This window comes from Amaranthus tricolor, chromosome 16 (assembly GCF_026212465.1).
Source record: "Amaranthus tricolor cultivar Red isolate AtriRed21 chromosome 16, ASM2621246v1, whole genome shotgun sequence".
In the NCBI taxonomy this organism is placed as follows: domain Eukaryota; kingdom Viridiplantae; phylum Streptophyta; class Magnoliopsida; order Caryophyllales; family Amaranthaceae; genus Amaranthus; species Amaranthus tricolor.
Window position 1 is genome coordinate 2,941,662 of NC_080062.1, and position 19,449 is coordinate 2,961,110.

At 32.0% G+C, this 19,449-nt stretch overlaps 2 protein-coding genes across 4 annotated transcripts; one reads left to right on the top strand and one right to left on the bottom strand.

Moving 5' to 3' along the window:
• The first annotated feature begins 8,853 nt into the window (after positions 1 to 8,853).
• LOC130802714 (factor of DNA methylation 1-like) lies at positions 8,854 to 15,954 on the top strand. 2 transcript variants are annotated; one of them, XM_057666751.1, is made up of 7 exons: positions 8,854 to 8,998; positions 10,563 to 10,766; positions 11,704 to 11,840; positions 12,454 to 12,588; positions 12,686 to 12,898; positions 13,883 to 14,119; positions 15,041 to 15,954. In XM_057666751.1, exons 2-6 carry the CDS (start codon positions 10,583 to 10,585, stop codon positions 14,114 to 14,116), a joined length of 903 nt encoding a protein of 300 aa, XP_057522734.1. In that variant the 5' UTR covers positions 8,854 to 8,998; positions 10,563 to 10,582; the 3' UTR covers positions 14,117 to 14,119; positions 15,041 to 15,954. The 2 variants fall into 2 exon arrangements, with proteins under 2 accessions (XP_057522734.1, XP_057522735.1); XM_057666752.1 differs by having other exon boundaries at positions 8,910 to 8,998; positions 11,691 to 11,840.
• A 151-nt stretch (positions 15,955 to 16,105) lies between these two features.
• On the bottom strand, positions 16,106 to 18,616 carry LOC130802715 (60S ribosomal protein L11-1). 2 transcript variants are annotated; one of them, XM_057666754.1, is made up of 5 exons: positions 18,525 to 18,616; positions 18,269 to 18,376; positions 18,143 to 18,185; positions 16,978 to 17,173; positions 16,106 to 16,536 (listed from the first exon to the last, which is right to left on the bottom strand). In XM_057666754.1, the coding sequence occupies exons 1-5, from the start codon at positions 18,525 to 18,527 to the stop codon at positions 16,338 to 16,340; spliced, it is 549 nt and encodes a 182-aa protein (XP_057522737.1). In that variant the 5' UTR covers positions 18,528 to 18,616; the 3' UTR covers positions 16,106 to 16,337. The 2 variants fall into 2 exon arrangements, with proteins under 2 accessions (XP_057522737.1, XP_057522736.1); XM_057666753.1 differs by lacking the exon at positions 18,525 to 18,616 and having other exon boundaries at positions 18,269 to 18,382.
• Between the last annotated feature and the right edge of the window lie 833 nt (positions 18,617 to 19,449).

Here is a 19,449-nt window from a genome sequence, read left to right on the forward strand (position 1 = left end):
GGAATATAAAGTATAAATAAATTAAATTAGATTAAAGTTAATTTAAAATTTAAAGATTTAATTTGAGGAAAATAAAGGTTTTTGACAAAATATTTTTGAAGTTTGTGTATCAATGAAGAAACATTATTAATAAGCAAATATTTTTGGCCGAAAAAAAAATAATATATATATATATATATATATATATATATATATATATATATATATATATATATATATATATATATATATATAGATATTTAGGATCTAATAGGAAGGGATTTGAAAATAAGAGGGATACGAAGGAATTTCATTAGTCAGATCTTAGATCAATGGTCCATCTTGTACGTGGTTCAGAACAAAAAATAAATTGTGATGTTTTCTTAATTAATATGTGATAGTTTCTGTATAAACACGTGTCACTTAAAATTGTGATGTTTTTTAAATTAATATGTGATGTTTTCTTCATAAACATGTGTTACTAGATCTTTTGCTAAGATAACTTTTTTTAAACCGTTAGATCTTAATTAATCAACCGTAGCTATTCCTTTCTATCTTTCTTATTTTCACACCCTTTCTTTTATATATATATATATATATATATATATATATATATATATATATATATATATATATATATATATATATATATATATATATATATATATATATATATATATATATATATATATATATATATATATATATATATATATATATATATATATATATATACACATACATATATATATATATATATGTATATATATATATATATATATATATATATATGTATATATATATATATATGTATATATATATATATATATATATATATATATATATATATATATATATATATATATATATATATATATATATATATATATATATATGTATGTATATATATATATATATATATTTATATATATATGTATATATATATATATGTATATATATATATATATGTATATATATATATATATGTATATATATATATATATATATATATATATGTATATATATATATATATATATATATATATATATATATATATATATATATATGTATATATATATATATATGTATATTTATATATATATATATATATATATATATATATATATATATATATATATATATATATATATATATATATATATATATATTTAATAGAATATTTATGTGGATTATAAATCCAAAATTTTATACTCCACGAAACTTTAAAAAAATATTTTGTTGTGATATACAACTCATATATTAAGAGATACATTGATGTTAACTTAGTTTGATAGGATATATTATTTTTTGATTTGATAAACTTATTATGAATTATGTGACATGTAATTTTGATTTAGTCAATAATTACAATGACAAACCGATATGAGATTGTCATTTGAAAATTTTCAATGTTTTAGTGAAATACGACAATTATATAAGCTAGACTACTAGAGTTAAGGCTACACTTTGATTAAAAGAGATTGGATAATGAAATGGAATTAAACGTTGGTGATCAAAGTGAATTAGTACAAGCTACATTTGTCAAGATGTCTTTTGAATGCAGGTGGAGACCTAATGAACATGTTGAACTTTGAAGAGCAAGCAAACAAGTTTAAAAATCGCCCGCATTACATTGCTTAAACCCTAACGTATATCAGCATGGGTCTTTATTTTGTTTATTACATATTTGTATTGTTGTCTGAATTTGTTCTAACCCTATCTTTGGCTATTTAAACACATCATTCCCTTGTATAGTTGTATATTTGTGAATCAAGCAATGAGCTCGACTATATATTCTCTCACACCTTAATTGTAATTCTATTTTTTATATATGGTTCCTCACAAACACTCAAATGTTTCATTTATGTAATTCTTTCAACTTTGTATTGAGCCTTCAAGCTCTTTTATAATCTAAACACAAAATGAAATACACTAGTGACTAGCTTATGATAATGGATGTAGCCTAATTCATTGTGTACCATCTTAAAATACTTGTGTTATTGTTTGCAATAATTTTTCATGCTTAATCGTGCATCTTCAAGTGACGATGTTTAACATTTCTTAGCACATCTAAATTATCAATTCCATATCGTTAGGCCTCCCTAACTCCCTCCTCTTTAAATTGTCACACTTTTTATTTTAGTTCGTCTTTTTAATTTATCACAAATTTCTTTTATAAAAATGTATCCTAGCACCTTCTATCTATCCTTTTATAATTATCACATTTTTCATTTTAATTCGTCATTTTATTGTGCCACAAATCTGTTATACAAAAATATATTTCCCACTAACTTTTTTGTCAAATGCCTTTGTTGCAATTTCAAAGGAATTAAAATGAATATGATAGAGAGACAAGGAAATTATTACATATCTCGGGTAATTGGGTATAAAGTACTTCTATGTTCCACTTAATTTGTTCCATTTTATATTTTTACTAGATAATGTCCGTACGATGCACGACTTTTTAAATTTTCTGACATATTTGTTTAAACTAAAATTTTAAAATTTTAACAGATAAATTTTACATTATAGTTATATCTCATTTCACTCTAAACTGTTTAATATATTACGTTGTATGATATCTTGTATTGTGAGCGGCAATGATTGTGAAAATTTAGTTTACGACAAACAAATCACAACAAAAGACAAAAAGTATGTTATGCTTTAACCATCTCAATATATCCAATACATCAATTAATACTCGTTTAATAAATAAAATTGAAAATATTTTATAAATAATTGAAAAAAATGAAATAAAATATATAACTTTCTAATACATTAAATGATGTGACCTAAAATGTAAAAAATAATAATTAGATTCTATTAAGTCAAAGATATGAAAATAATTTATAGGAGTAAAAACAATGACATTATAATCTAAATTTTGAGGAAATGACACTTAAGTAATTTCTTAAATGATGATGTCAGCTGTATTTTGTTTTAGTAATAGTTATAGATTTGTCCAATGAGTTGCCAAATCAATTTTTGGATACAGTTCCATAACTTTCTTTATGTTTTCTCTCTTATTTTAAATATTCAATTATTATAACTCAATATATTCCATTTTTTTAGCCTCCATACTTAGAGCAACTAAGGTTAAATGATTGAGATTAGAGGTGTTCATTCGGGTAATTGGATCGATTTTGAATTGGTTCAAAATTAGATTTTGTGTCCACATTGATTTTCACATAATTGTAAATTTATTTAAATCGCATCAAATCGAATTCGATTACAGAGTTGGTGAATATCAAATCGTTGGGTCAGTTTTGAACCTTATAAAATAGGAAAATTATCAATGGTACCCATAAGTTTTTGCAAATTATCAATGATACCCTTAAGTCTTTTCGATTATCAATGGTATCATTATGTTATTGAGCGTCTTATAATTATAACCTTTTCTAATATTTTCCGTTCAAAATCGTCCAAAACCATAATTGTTTTTTTCTTTTATTAATTATTAATACAAGTATAGTAGAGTACATTAAAGCTTCTAACGAACCACTAGTGGCATATATAGTAGTTCGTTAAGGTGTGATCAAAATTCATCATAGTAACACACTAATCTCATTCTCCTCATACTGTCTGCTGTATTTCTTTTTCTCTTTCTCATTTTGTCTCCTCAAATGAACAAACAGTAGCTTGTTTTTATGGTTTACTAATTACTAGGTAGTATAGCAATCTCAATTCTTCAGCATTTTGTTAATTCTTCAATTATTTCTTAATCATTTTGATTAACTCCTTTGATTATATGCTGAATTGCTAATTGTTCTTTCTTTCTATCCTCAACAGGCAATCCCTAAAAAGATTGTTAACAAGGCCAGTGAGACCCATCACCCATTTTTCAATTTTATGTTTTCATTGGTTTATTTTGAATTTTTATATGCTGCTCTTTTTCATTTTCAATAGGCCTATGATTTATACTTTATACTCACATTATTTTAATTTCGAATTATAGTGAAATATATAGATGGAAAATTTATAAATAATTCTCTTAAGTATTGCTCATTGACTTAAAATACGACAACTATTATTTAGACCTCTATATCCCAAGTAAAACCTTGTATACCCAACTATTGCTTATGAACTCAAAAATACCTAAAAACAATCGGTTAAATATAATGTGCATAGTGTTTAAGGATAAGTAACTCAATGAGCAATAATTGAGATTGTGAGTATTATTTACAAACTTTCCAATATAAATAACCTTAATAAATCAATGCACTTTATTTAGGAAAAATTGCTTCTAACAACCCTACCTTCAGTAAATGTCATTTTTCCCCTCTTTTTCCCATTGATTTAGTCTTGAACTCTTGTTTAACAGTTAATCAAGATTAAGATGTAAATTTGGTTACTCAGTTGGATTTTGGGTCGATTTTATCAGTCTGGATTTTTCAGGTTGTGTTAACAATTTTGACCTGGGCTGGTTCGGTTACAGGTCATTTTGGGCGAGTATCTATGTCAGGTCAATGCCACATTGAATCATGTACAGTTTTGGATGGAGTCAAATACGGTTCGGGTTTATATTGGATCAGCTCAATGCAATTAGTGTATTGGTATCCGAGAATGTAGACAAAGAAATATTGCTGGATCAGATGTATGCTCGAATCAGTTCCCTTGAACGAGAGAAAGAACAGATGCTTTTGAAGACTTCCTGAAGTATGAACGCATTGAAGGAAGAGAATGAGAGGTTGGTGAACGAGAAATTTGTTTGGCCGTGAAAATTCATCACATAATCACCCTATTGGCCCACTCGTGTGGGCACACCCACGGGGCACCCGCAAGGTTGGGCCCACAAATCCACGGGTAAAAAATGTTGACCGGCATACACACTTACTTGATGACGCTCACTTTTTTTCAAAGCCATATGGTTTTAGGAGGATTACCCATCGAGCATTATATATAAGTCCACAACCGACTAATTAGCAATGTGGGATCTTTTTTACATATGAAGTATTTCCTAAAAAATCTGCTTATCTTCTTCATATGGTATTGATAGGCTGCGCAAAGAGAAAGAATGGCTGCTTAACGAGAGCTTAACATGTATGAATGCATTGAATGTCGAAAGGGAAAGGCTTGTTAATGAAAAAGCTGCAGTATCAGCACTTTGATGGTATTGAAGGAAGAAAACAAGATGACTATGGAGGATAAATCTTTGGCCATTAGCAAGTTGATGGCAGAGAAGGATCAGTTGCTTGAAGCTTTTGAGAAAGGTACATGGCTGTTTTTTTGATAGTTAATGTCCAGGTAAACTGTGTTTCCTGTTTCCACCATTTTGAAAATATTTTTTTAGTTTGAAAATCATAGTGAAAAAATGTAGTAACAGACATGGTGATGCCGTAACTAGAGTAATGCGGTTATTGTATCTCCAAGTATTGGTCTGAGCCCTGAAATATCCCTTGAAGCGTCCTAAAATGCGTTTCTTACACCTTTACGATGCAATTTATATCTATTCGGTAAAATTCAAAACCTTTACGAACCGACCGACATGATGCTTTATGGCCTTGTTTTTGTTTTGCATTATGTTCATGATTGTAGTTTTACCACGCATAGAAAAATATTTTCCAATTGTTAGGAAGGAATAACATGATTGTAGTTTTACCAAGCATTGAAATTGCTACAGCTCAAAATCGAAGTGATAGCTTTACGTACTTGTTGTAGAAAATTCAAAGAGACATAGGGAGTAGTTTTTTCCAGCTCAATTATCCTTCAGAGTGAAATTTTTAGTTTTTCTAGGCTACTTCTGTATAAACAACTACATCCTAGTGCTGTCTTCATGCACCTTTTTATATTTTTCTACTATTTCCTAAAGTTTGTTGTAGCAAATTGCGGATGATGATTGCTACCAAGGGTCAACCGAAAACAATCTATTTGTTATCGCTAACAAGGGTAATGTTATGTACATCCAACCCCCTATACTCCATAGTCGGGAGCCATTTAATGGCTTTGGGATAGTGGAATGGAATGGTCCTAAAGTTTGTTGGTATTTGAGACTTTGGCATGGTTGTTGTCGCCTAGTCGGGTCTTAAAATTGATGCTAATGATGCAAATCCTGGTGTACTTTGTAGGATCAACACAGACTAGAAATATGAAGCAAGAAATAGAGAAGATGAAGCATCCAATGGAATCTCAAAAGGAAAAACTAGAAATGTTGATGAAAGACCGGGTTCAATTAGTTCAAGAAATAGAGAACAATACTGAAATTCAGATGGTGGTCGAATGCTGCTTCGAGCCTGAAATGGGTGTTCAATGTCAGCAACTCAAGGATTCAAAGGTTCGAATTGAGAAAGACCATTGTGTCGTAGGAGTCGAAGTCTAGGAAAGAGCAAGGTTATACCTATAAGGGGGCAAGAGGGGCCTATGCCTCGGGCCCATCCAAAAACATTAGTTAATAGTTGATAGTTAGGGGCCCATGATTAATGTTTCGCCCTAGGCCTCACAAATCTCAGGGCCGGCCTTGGCAAAGAGTCAAATTGCATGCTTTTATCATTCATTGATTTATGCTCCTAAGATGTTTATTTTTATGTTTCTTGTTGTAGCAGTTGAAATTAGAAAATGTGGTAGATTTGAGAACCGAGATCAACAATCTAAGAAAAGAAGTGCAAGAAAGTGCAGAGCTACTCGAAAACTTGGAAATGAACAATCAATTTCTGACGGTGAAAGAGATTAGAAGTAACCATGAGCTACAAGCTGCTCGGAAAGCTGCTATTGAAGTACTACCGATTATCTTGAATTTTCATTGACGGTCTTACAAGACTTGACTAATTTTGTAGGGTGTGCTTGGCAAGTGACTCCGACCAACAACCATGTGCCGAACAGACCGCTTGATGTATTTGTATTCTATGATTTTTCACCTTAATTTGCAGGGTTTGCTAGCAATGCAAAGTTTGAAGATGAGTGTTGGGTTCAAAATAATGGGAGAGATCAAACGCAAATCTTTTCGAGATGCTTGTTCAAAAAGGTTTCGTAGTGGGGAGTGGGATATGAAATTCGGTAGATGGGAAGAAAAATGTGTGGAATTGTGCGTAGCATGGCAAAATAATATAAGTGATCCCGAGTGGCGACCTTTCAAATGAGAGATCATCGATGAAAAACTAACTATAAGTCGTATTATCTTCCATTTTTAATACGAATAATGAATCGCACATCGAAAATTAGAGCTGGTCAAAGTGTAGTTCCCTAATCCACCCTCAACATGTCTAACCAAAACTCAATTTTTGGACCGTGGCACATGACCGTCTAAAATCATTAGAATTCGGGTGTTTGGCATATGTTCGTTAGACTTAGTTGGAGTTGTTGGCTTGTCTGACCAGTTTGAAGTATTGGCTGATTTGTTAGCTGTTTAGTCAACTGTAACGTTTCATAAGATTAAAGTTTTTCTCACATGGATTCCTCCCAAATTTCTGCAGAAAGTGATTGATGAACACGATCAAAGATTGAAAAGTTGAAGGAAGAATGGGGTGATGAAGCTTATACAGAAGTAGTCGAGGCATTGCTTCAAGTGAATGAGTACAATGCAAGCGGTCGTTACCGGTTGCTGAGCTTTGGAACTATAAAGAGAACAGAAAGGCCAGTCTAGACGAGTTGATAAAATACGTTATCAAGCAATGGCGAACTCACAAGAAAAGGAAGTTCTTCGCGTAAATCCTAATGTTTCGTGTTGAGAATTTAACATGCAGAGTTGCAGACTTTTCTTGTGGCTCTTCTCTTCAATTTGTGTTAATCTTTGGATATTAAAACTAAAGAAAGTATTTTGAAGATTTTTCAGGATGAATTAATTGAAGTATTTAAGCTAATGCAGTAATATGATTAGTAACAAGGCATAGCAGAAAATTGACATTAACCTTAAAAAATTAGTCTATATTCCTATTAAGTTGTGCTGTTGTGTATGTCTAACCATATTTCTATAATATGTTGTCTTTATCATCAAGCTATTATATGATAATGATGCTTGATGAACCTTAGATGACATTACAACTCTTGTATGTGACCGTTTTATTATGAGTATATCGCTAATTTTTCTAATTGATCACTTTAAGATTATAAGTGATTACTTTAAGGTTGTAAGTTATACATTCTAAGTCTATAAAAAATAATTACTTTAAAACTGATAATAAGTGTATATTGAATCAGCCTAATAGAAGAATTTGTGATGAAATTATAATGTCTAAATATATTCGTGTACTAATTATTAATTAGAGAAAAAGTGTGTTAAAAAGTCAAAAGCTAATAAAAATGCTACTCATACTTTTCGACCTAAACAAAAATATTATATTGAAAAAAATTAATTGTTTGATCAACTAAAAACCCACATGTCAATTAAAAAGCAAGTAATAAAATCATTTGCCAAACTTTTGGGAGAAAGTTTAATATTAATATTAATTCTATAAAATTAGAAGTACAAAGTACTTATCTAATATTACTTGCTATGTATAACATTTTTTTACCTATAACATTTTTTTACCAAAATGTCATTAAATAATTTCGCTATTTAATTACATATAATCAACAAAATAGTTATGTTATCAAATGATCAAACAAACAAATATCTAATCCACAAAAGAATCGCAATTTGTAGACTTGAAAGTTGAGACTACTAGGAATCAAATATAGTCTTTATTAGAGTATGTACTATTTTTCTTGTGGGACCAATCAAACTTATCCCAATGAATCACAACTTTTATGTACATCGTACAAATAGACTTGTCCAAACAGAGCCATTTTGGAAAATTTAGATGTTCAGTACAAAACTTTTATTTTACGTTTTATTTATAGTAAATATATTTATTTTATTAATAAAATATATATTTTTTTAATTTACATTTTTATATACAAGAGAAAGAGAAAACTCTATGCGATCAATGACCTCGCACGTACTTAAAAGACTCCCTGGTCCCAAATGGCAAATAAAGCAATTTATATTTTCATTTTCATATACTGAAAATTTTTCACCTTTAGATTTTATTTTAGTTTCATACTCCTCTATTTAACATCCCAATTTTCCTGCTCCTCCTTCTCCAAGTAAGTATTTAACAGCTAATTTCATTTCATTTGTTTTTTCATTGATGGTAGAACTAATTACATTGATCCTCTCTAATTGTGATTTTAGTTCATGAAGAAAGAGTTTACAGCTTTACAAATCTCAATTTTCTGCAATTCTTGTTCTTTCCAGGAAAAATAATTTGTGGGGTTTTCCGACAAGATTAAGTTTTGCCCTTAATTTTATGTATCATTTCAAGTTTTGATCTTGGGTAGTAATCCTATGAACTTAACACTGCTTAAAAAGAATTTCTTTTTTTAAAAAAATTAAAAGATTTGGATTTATTAGGGTGGGTTAAATGCAATGCACATGGATTGCTGCTGGTTTTTTTTTTTTTTTTTTCATGTTAGTAATGTAGACTCATGAACTTGATCCAAAGTGTGATTTACCAAAAGAATTAAGTGATTATTTTTTTGGGTTTAAAAAATTTTTTTTTTCTTCCCAATTCCACAGTTCTAAGATTTTTCTAGTCATTTGTTTGGAAATCTTATATGATAGAACTTCATTTTGTGTTTTTAATATGTATGATTGTCCAACTATCTTTGGTTGCAAGTTCACTCTTCTATCAGAATTCCAATTTCCTAGTGGTTCTCCAATTTATAAAAAAATTTAATGTACCTTGCTCAAGGGTAATAATACAAAGTTTATAGTAAGTGTTGCTTAAGAATATGATTAGCAGTTGGAATTTTGGGTTTCTCTTGAATTTTTAATATTTGTTGTGTGATGCAAATTACTATTCAAATCTAATTAGGATGTTGCCGATTAGACTAAAAGGAAAATTCTATCTAGTTGTCTTTAAATATGGTACAGAGTGTTGGTTTGTTAAGAAGATTTACGAACAAAAGATGGAAGTACAAGAGACGTGAATGTTGAGGTGGATGTATAGTTGCACAATGATGGATAGAATCAGGAATTGAGAGTTTAGAGACATGCTAGGGGTTGCTCCTTTTATCCACAAAAGAAAGGTTATTGATGCACCCGTGAGAAGGATAGAAAGCATCATAGTAGAGGATAAAGGAAGTCAAAGAAGAACTAAGAAACTTGGGATGAACAAATTAAAAAAAGACTTGAGTGAGTTGCCCCTCTCTCGAGACCTGACTAGGGATACGAATAGTTAGAGTCATTAGATACATGTCTTAGACTATTGATGCTACCCTTAGTTTCATCTTCCTATCCTAGTTTCTAGTTTCTTTTTGTTGTCTTTTTTCCCATTCTTTACTCTTTCCATGTACTTAACATATTTTTCTATTGGCTTTGCCCTAGTTTTACCTAGTGTCATTTTTTGCATGTAGTTCCCATCATGAGGACTATGACTATGACATTATTGATAGAGTATATAACACATTTGAACCTGTGACCAGGGTTTTGATACTTTGTCAGGGAATTATCTTAACGAAAAGGTTAAGCTAATGGTTGAGCCCGTTGAGGCTCCAATATATGTTATATACTCTATTATTATGCCATTATACAATTATGACTAGGATTATTCCATGTCTTTCACTAATAAGATGATCATTGTTTTTTTGTGTTTGGTCGAATTTACAGATTTTGTTTTAGTGGGTGTAATGGAGGATGAAGAACATAATAAAGAGTTACAGCAGCTACATAAGCTTGTAGCAAAGCTTGCAATGGAAATTGATGCTAAAAACATGAGGCTATTTCACTTGGAGGAGAAGTATGAGCAGTTGACTACAACTGTCAAGAATATGGTAATGGCAAAACGGAAGCTGCAGCAAGATCATGCTGAAGGTATATCCTGCTCTACCTTCCTTGACATTTTCCAATATGAATGATCATGAATCAAACTTCTGATTTCTACATGATGTTTGTTCCACTTGTATGATGAGCCTAAACTTGGAGTGTAATTGTTTCAGTTTGTAATCATTGAAAAAAAAGTGGTCACAGATGTGTTTGCGAAAACGATTGTAGTATCGCGGAAAACGGCTAATAACGGAGTAATCACACGAGTTGGGCCGATGTGATGTTAATTTTCGAAAAAAATTCAATTAAGGGGAGTTTTGAAGTTATAATTTCATTTTTGTTGTTGAATTATTATTATTATGCAATAATATGCCCATAGCTATTATAATGGCACTGTATGAGGTACATATAGTGGATAATTAATAAACGTATTAGTTGATTTTTTGTTTAACAATTAAATTATGAATAACTATAATTTAAGTGATCTGTTATATAATTAATGTTAATGGGTATAATGAAATTGTAATGGAGATATGTTATAAGTACTTTTCCTACAATTTAGGAAGATGTCAAGAAGAAATTTTTTTGTAACCTTTTCTTGAAAATAATGTTTTAACGGTGAAATATCAGCCGCTACAACGGTCGACGCAGCGTTTTAACCGCAAAATTCATGCACCATAACATAACAAGATTTAGCGTCACGACAGCTCTTAGACAGGTTACATAGTGGCCATTACGTAACGTAATAGGCGAGTTTTATTCTTGTAATTATATCGTGGAGAATAAAATGGAAGTTTGTCTTTCTCTATGGAGATCATGGTTGCGATTGTGCTAATTAGTTTCAATACCATACATTCTCTTCTTTTGAAGGTTTCTTGAGGTGTTGTTGATGTCTGAATTATGTAAGCTCACACTTTGTACAGTGTCCTTGTGCATCAAGCTTTAGCAATCAAATTGATGATTTCGTTTCAGTTGTTTCTTTCAGAAATCGGAAGATTGCAATCTAGTTTGTCGGAAAGTGAGAAAGTAAGATCCGAGTTGGAATATCAAAGAAACCAAGTTGAGCAAAAGGCCAAGGAAGTTGATAAACGTGAGATTCAACTGATATCTGAACAAGAAAGGGTACTTCACTAATCACTTATTCTCTGTTCATTAAGATGATTGATATTCATCTCTTTGTACAATAAATTTCTTTGTGGAAAGAGGCACTTCATTTAGAAGCAATGATTTATAGTGTGAATATATTCATGAAATGTACCAGGTCATTTCCATGTTGATGAAATTTTGATCATTAAAAAATTTTTTTGTTAATAATTTTTCATTACCACCTCTCCAAATAGTAATCTATTGGAATAAATACATGATTGAAGTAGAACAAGTCTAACCATTAAAATTGTCAAGAGATTTCTGCCAAAATTGCTCTAACTTTTCATTACCAATTCCCACCAATAATACTAGCAACCAAATGGGCCGAGAGAGTTTTTTTGTTGCGGTATGTCTGCCTGTTCCTTTTTAATCGCCTAAATCTATATTTTGCTTCGTTCTAATGGTTGTTAATTTTGAACTCGTACATCCAAGTTTCTCCATCTTAATTTTCTTTCCATTAAATTTTTTTGTAGATGAATTTATTATTTTTTTATGTCAATTAGTTTCTAGGTAGCCAAATATGTTTTTCGAAAAAAGAAATCTGAAGTGTAATAGCTAAATTTTTATGTTTTATTTTCTCGACTACTAGCTTGAATCTTTAATGAGAGATATGGAAGATGGTGGAGATGAGATGCAATGCTTAGAAACCCTTAACCAGACACTCATCAGCAAAGAACGTATAGCTAATGCAGAGCTTCAGGAAGCTCGCAAAGCATTGATTCATGTAAGATTCCCCTAGAACTCATTGCAACTTCATTTGAGATGCTAACTTGTGTCTTCTGATATGATAGCAAAGCGCTCATTTATGAATTATGATGTAGACTTTGCGAAGACTTCCTGATGTTGACACTAACATCGGAATTAAAAGAATGGGAGAACTTCAAGTTAAGCCTTTTCGAGATGCCTACTTGAAAAAGGGCCCTTCGGGGGATTGGGAAATGAAAGCGTCTGAGATGTGCTCATCATGGCAAGAAATTCTCGGTGATCCTAGTTGGCATCCTTTCAAACATAATGTTGTGAATGGAAGGCTGCAGGTATCTTTAATAATCTAACCTTTCACCCATTAACTATGAATAGAATAATCTCACTCGTCGATTATTTTTTAATAATCAACCTTTGTCCTTAGTTTGCTATTAGCATAACTTTTTAGTTTATAATAATTCAACCTTTACCCTTAGTTTGCTATTAGCATACCCTATTAGTATGCGGACGGCAAACTAAGGGCAAAGGTTAGTTTATTAAAAAATAATCTAAAGTTGGGATTATTCATAGCTAATGGGTGAAGGTTGGATTATTAATGTCAATTTTTCCTAAATTTTTCATAGATATTAAAGGGCTAATGTTTTAGGTTGATTAGGTGACTTTATTATTTGTTTATTGAGGAGACTGGAGACCAAACTATCAGGTAGAATTTCATAAAATTGTCTCCTAGTAGTATCTAAACTTTGTTAATCCTAGAGTCTTCAAAATATGTTGTAAAGTTCTATTAATGACAATGTTATGTTTGATTTGTGGGTAAGGCTAGAGAATCCCTCACATGCAAGGTGGAGGGGGTTAAAGAGAACGCCTTAACCACTAGGTCAACCCATGATTCTCGACAATGTTTAGTTAATGCTATGTGTTGGGAAAGGAGAACAAAAAAGGAACTTGTTCCTGTTTGTTTTCATCCCTTGTGGTTACATTTTTCCAATTTAACCCGTCTAACTGAAATCGAATGTCTCAACTTGACCCGGAATAACCCACATATAAAAATCAAATCAAATTGTTTAGATATTTACGTACACATAGAACATAAATCATCTCGACCCAAAACATCGTACCCAAAACCCGCCCGAACACCCATATATGCTCTAATGTGGTTATCGTTTTCTTCCTTGACTGGAATTATTGATTCTTAATATCTTATGTTCATCATCTAAATGTTAAAAACATTGAATTTTCTAGGACTTGTTGTTCACTTGTGATGCTTTTAAAACATTGATATATTGTTAACGTTAAATTGTCTCGTGTAAATTTAGGAAGTTATAGACGAAGAGGACTGCAAGTTGAAAGAATTGAAATGTCGATGGGGTGAGGAAGTATACAAAGTAGTGGCCGATGCGTTATTGGAGCTGAATGACTACAATCCTAGTGGTAGGTTTGTTGTTTCAGAACTCTGGAACTACAAAGAGGGAAGGAAGGCTAGTCTCAAAGAGGCGATAGAGTTTCTTATACAGAGATTGACTACCAAGTCCATGAAGCGCAAACGATAACAGGTACAGATTTCATGTTGTATATTTCAAGCTCTGTTTTGTTTTCGCGAATTATAATCCTTTTCTACTGCTCTTTGTTTCCTAGCATCTGAAGAATTATGTCGTTGATGTACTCAATTTTCATTTGCTTTGCATCATTATTCATTCCCAATTTGAGCCATTTTGTCTTCTGTTTTTGCAATACTTTTGTTGAAAGTATATATTTCTGGCTGGAGTAACTAATGAAAGATCTTGTGATACCATTCCAAATTACTCCTTTTGTCCCATGCATAGTGCAAAAAGCCAAAAACAAGGCCGTATCGTATTGTATTGGACGTATCATAAAGCTTTTCAAATTTCCAAACCTGTATTACCTGCATCATAAAGGTGTAAAAAATTGCATTTTAGGCCGTTACAAGGGATATGTCATGGTTTAGGCCGATATTTAGTGGTATGATGACCGCAGATTCGTATTACTTTGTCTGTTACGCAACCATGACCGTTACCACGTTTGCACTATGGTCCCGTGTGGTTTGCCCAAAGTACAAATCTTGTGCATATGAAGGAAAGAGAGAAAAAGGGGTAAAGGGATGCTTTATGGGAAAGTGGGAGAAATGTGTGGACGCGAAGAAAAAGTAAGTAATATATGGATAAGAAACAAAGAAAGTGTTCAGGTCATGGCCAAAAATAGAAATGGAGCAAACATCATGAGACGAACTTAAAAGGAAAACTGCGCAAACCCCGTGAGACCATAGTGCAAAAACAAGGTTGCACCGTATCGTATCAGTCGTGTCGTTAAGTTTTTCAAATTTATTGCATGGGTATTACCCGCATCGTTAAATTCATCGAGCATGTGTCTTTTTCATTATATGCGTGAAATGTCGTATCCATGTCCTCTTAAGTCTTAACTATCCGATGCTGATACTTTTGGTTTGCGTAATGCAGAACCAGAACACAAACAATCTGCACAGGTAGAACCGTCCTTCGTGTAATATTACTTATTCAGAAAAAACTCGTGGCTGCTTGGATGTGGATGCACTAGGAGTTACATTTATGTAGGTATTCTGGGTTCGTAACTTCGTTTGAATGTACGACATTTCTAAGCACTCATTTCTGAACACGTATTTGCATACTTCATTTCAAAACAAAGAAAAAAAGAAGCAATAAAAAATACGAGCGTTGTTACTGCACAATGCTCATGATCTTTTGTGCCCTAAATATCAGTTCTCGCCCGTCACAAAGAAGAGCAAGTACTACCTCCGTTTTCCCCACTCGTACAAATGCACCGTTTCTCCTTTCTATACAGGGTTTTTTTTGGGTGAAATAGTAATTGGAGGAAGTATAGTATTTTGAACTCTGGAAATATCATGCTCGTGCCATTTTTTAGGCTCGTGTTGCATCACTCAAAGAACATCACTACACGAGTTTAGATCTTACATAAATGATTGCGTTTCTATATTGAAAAATAGGAAGCCTCTTTTGTACAGATTGAGTTTAACAATTGATTTGTCCTACTCATTTTACCACGAGATGAAAAATAGAGAGCCTCTTTTGTACAGATTTTGAGCTTGCCAATCAATTTGTCGCACTCATTTTGCCACGAGACCTGGTGTGTGGCTCGGTGACATAGATGATAGACCATTGCCAGAGCAACGGTACCGAAATTTTTTTTTTTTTTAATGAGTATGTCTTTTTATCCCCTAAGATGACACAAAAATTTAAAGAGACGAACCCTAATAGCTTTGAACTGTTTCTTCCTTTTTTACTCACAACAATGCTGTTTTTGTTACAATCATCACTAATCATTATGTAATTTTATTCCACAAATTGTTCTTTACATGTAAGAAAATAAAAAGGCTAGAAAGATTTTATTTGATTTGTTTTAATGCCTACTTTCCAAAAATCAAATTTATAGTATATAATTTTTGTTAGACCAAAACGTGACGAGATCATATCTAAAATGACGGACTAAGCTAGAAAAACCAGTAATGTTGGATGGGAGGAGCGACATTGAAGGACCGTCAATGATGTCGAGATCATATCAAGTCGAAAATCTAGCATTGGATTCAAGGACTGTCAATGTTGTCGAATAACAAACGCGGGTAAGATAATCGTACAAGAGCAACACAACATAGAAAAAGAAAATCTCTAGTACCAACTTATCCAAACATTACTCTCAAAAAAAACTACAAAATCGTCTAGTACGCGTCAATTTGATGACACATAGAAAGGTAACAAAAACTCAAGCACCAATGTTCTGGGCCTTGTTGAGGATGACACCCTCGTATTTGACCTGAAACCACTTCATTGCATCCTCCTTGGTGACCCTGTGCTGGATTCCAACACGGGACTTGCACCTTCTACGACGAGCAACACGGTAGCCAGGGCGCTCAAGCACAACATAGAAATCCATGCCGTAAATACCCGTTGATGGATCGTATCTGATCAAGGGGGAAAAAGAAAATGGAAATCAAGGACTATAATGCGTTTAAACATCAACAATATATATTGGAAACGAGATAACAATCTTGAAGCCATCGACTGCTATGAGCATCTCCAATGTTCAATTAATCACAACGGCGAAGCCAAAAAATAAAAGTTCAGGGGAAAAATTATCAAAGCTTCCTTTGTACTACCTCTTGTAACAATACTAGCATTATACACCTAAAAATCTGCAGGGACTGAATTATAAAAAGAAGCCGCTAAGAGCGAGCCGCAAACAATGGCAGATCCAGGGTTCAAAATCCCATGGGACACCATCTGTTAAATTAACTCTTTACCCATCTGTCGCCCCCCATCCCCTATGCAGAATCAGAATACCAAGTATTGCCAACAGACAACAGAACTGAAAAAAAAAAAAAAAAAAAAAAAAAAAAACTCACTTGATTCCGAGATCAATGTGCTCCTGTATGCCGAAGCCAAAACAGCCAGTGTCACTGAAGTTCCTCCTCAGCAACTCATATTCCTTTACTTTCAAGCCACTCTCCAGTAGTTGCATGGCCTTTTCGCCACGCACAGTCACATAACAAGCAATCTTTTCATTACGACGGATGCCAAAAGAACGTACAGTATACCTGGCTGTTGAACATAAACGTACAATATAAGCAAACTGAACCAAGTCCATCATCTAAGCATTCTTGACAGATCATACATACCAATTTCATCTACAAACACAACATTCAACCACATAAATGATACGGTAAATGATAGATTAATAATAGCACGGATGAAGAAAAGCATCAAAAGGCATTGATTACATAATTTACACTCAAGAACGCTACCTGGCTGTTACTCATAAATAAACCAATTAAACAAATTGAACCCGTCCATTGTCTAATCATTTAATCAACAAAAACATAGCAATTTCATTCACAAACACAACAATCAATCAGAAAAGAAAGCATCAATACGCATCGATTCCACTCAAGTACAGCATTCACTTCCATTATTTATAGAACAGCAATATTTTCAGCACTAAGACATGTGATATTAACTATCTCGTTAACACTCGTTAGTCGTATACAAAAACAATAAATTACAGGCCTTTGTAGTCTCGAGATCTACTCTCATCATAGTGACATATGATGATCAAAAACAAAAAGACATACATTTACCAAAACAGTTCAACCAACCAATTAAATAACACAAAATCCTAAAAAAAACAAGGGTAAAATCGACCGCTTTCCTCTGGTCCTCCTTGTGAAAGAAGTACGGGTATGGATTGTCCATCACCTTCCCTCAACCAAACCTACTCTCGAGGGGGATTGTGGTCGGCCACATGAGCCACAGATAGTGGTTCACGTAAAATATCCGTGTCCATCCCGGCTGATTGTCTACAATCTCAACCCATAAAAATTATCTTTTTCCACTAAGACACAATTCATGGGATGATTAAAACCACATAAATCAACAAACAGAATTTTCCAACACAAAACAATCATTAGAATTTATAATCCCTCCAGATCATGAAAGACAATGCCATTACTTAAACTATACAAACAATAGAAAAAATACACATTAAACGCAGAAACAAAAAAAGTTCGTTACCTTTAGAATAAACAGGTGTCTGTCCACTGAGTTGCTCCAACACCTACAAGATTAAATACCCAGAAAACGAATTAATATCCTAAGATTTAAATTGAAAAAAAAAGCCCAGAAATTGAAAAATATTACTTTAGCAGCCCTAGTCAAACGATCACCACTTTCACCAACTGAAATGTTGAGAACCAATTTCTGGACCTTAATGTCTCTCATGGGGTTGCTTAATTTCTTCTCCGGCGCCTGCATATGTAACATCCAAAGAAATTAATACTAATATTAGGGAAAGTCGAAATGAAATAGATAATTGAAATGATATTCAAAGAATTTCATTCGGTGATGGAAAATTCAAAACCCTAATTTAAATCCAAAGCGGAAGAAAGAATCGCACCATTTCAGGGTGTTTTGAAGCTACAATGAACTGAATAAGAACCCTAATTTACAAGGGTTTTTATTCCGTATCCCGCCATAAAATTGTGTAATGTGTTATATTATTGTTTATGTTTACTTATAATATATATAATATATTTAATGTCAATATTTAAAATATCTATTCATAATATTTTTAATTGTCCATCGAGAAATTTAGTCTATTAGTCTACTTATTATGTCTTTAATGCTTATTTATAATATTATTAATACCTACCTACAATATACTTAATACACCGAGTAAGTACTTATGTACTTATAATATTCTAAATGCCTACTTACAATATTCATAATGTCTACCCAAATGTTTTTTTTTTTGGGCCAGCCCAATTAAAGAGCGTCTTTCACAAGAATTTGTGATTGAATAATCACAAATGGTATGAAACTAGGTTTGACAAAAGCTGAAAAGCTGACTTGCTAACCTAATCTGAACCTAATCCGAAATAAGTAGGTTTAGGTTGAGACTTTTGTCCAATTAATTAAATGGGTCGACCTGACTAGATATTTTTATTTAATCATAAATTCTTGTATGAGATTGTCCCACCGTGAGACGTGCCAATAATAGAAACTTTTAGCATAATGGACTTTTTGTATAGACTCGTCTCAAGGTGAAACGGTCTCATACAAGAGGGGCTTTTATTAAATGGGTTAGGTTTAGGTCAAATTTTAAACCTGAAATAAACCTATATAACCTATTTTACTAAACGTGTTAAACCTGAGTTAAATCCATGAATATAAACTAATTCATTTAATATTTTTTTTCGTAATATATACAAAATAAACAACAAAAAAACATTAAATTTAAAATTAAGGTCTATAGAGTTCAATGTAATCAATGTTAACAACCTTAAAATGAAAACAGAAAAATATAAAACAGGTTAAGTGAG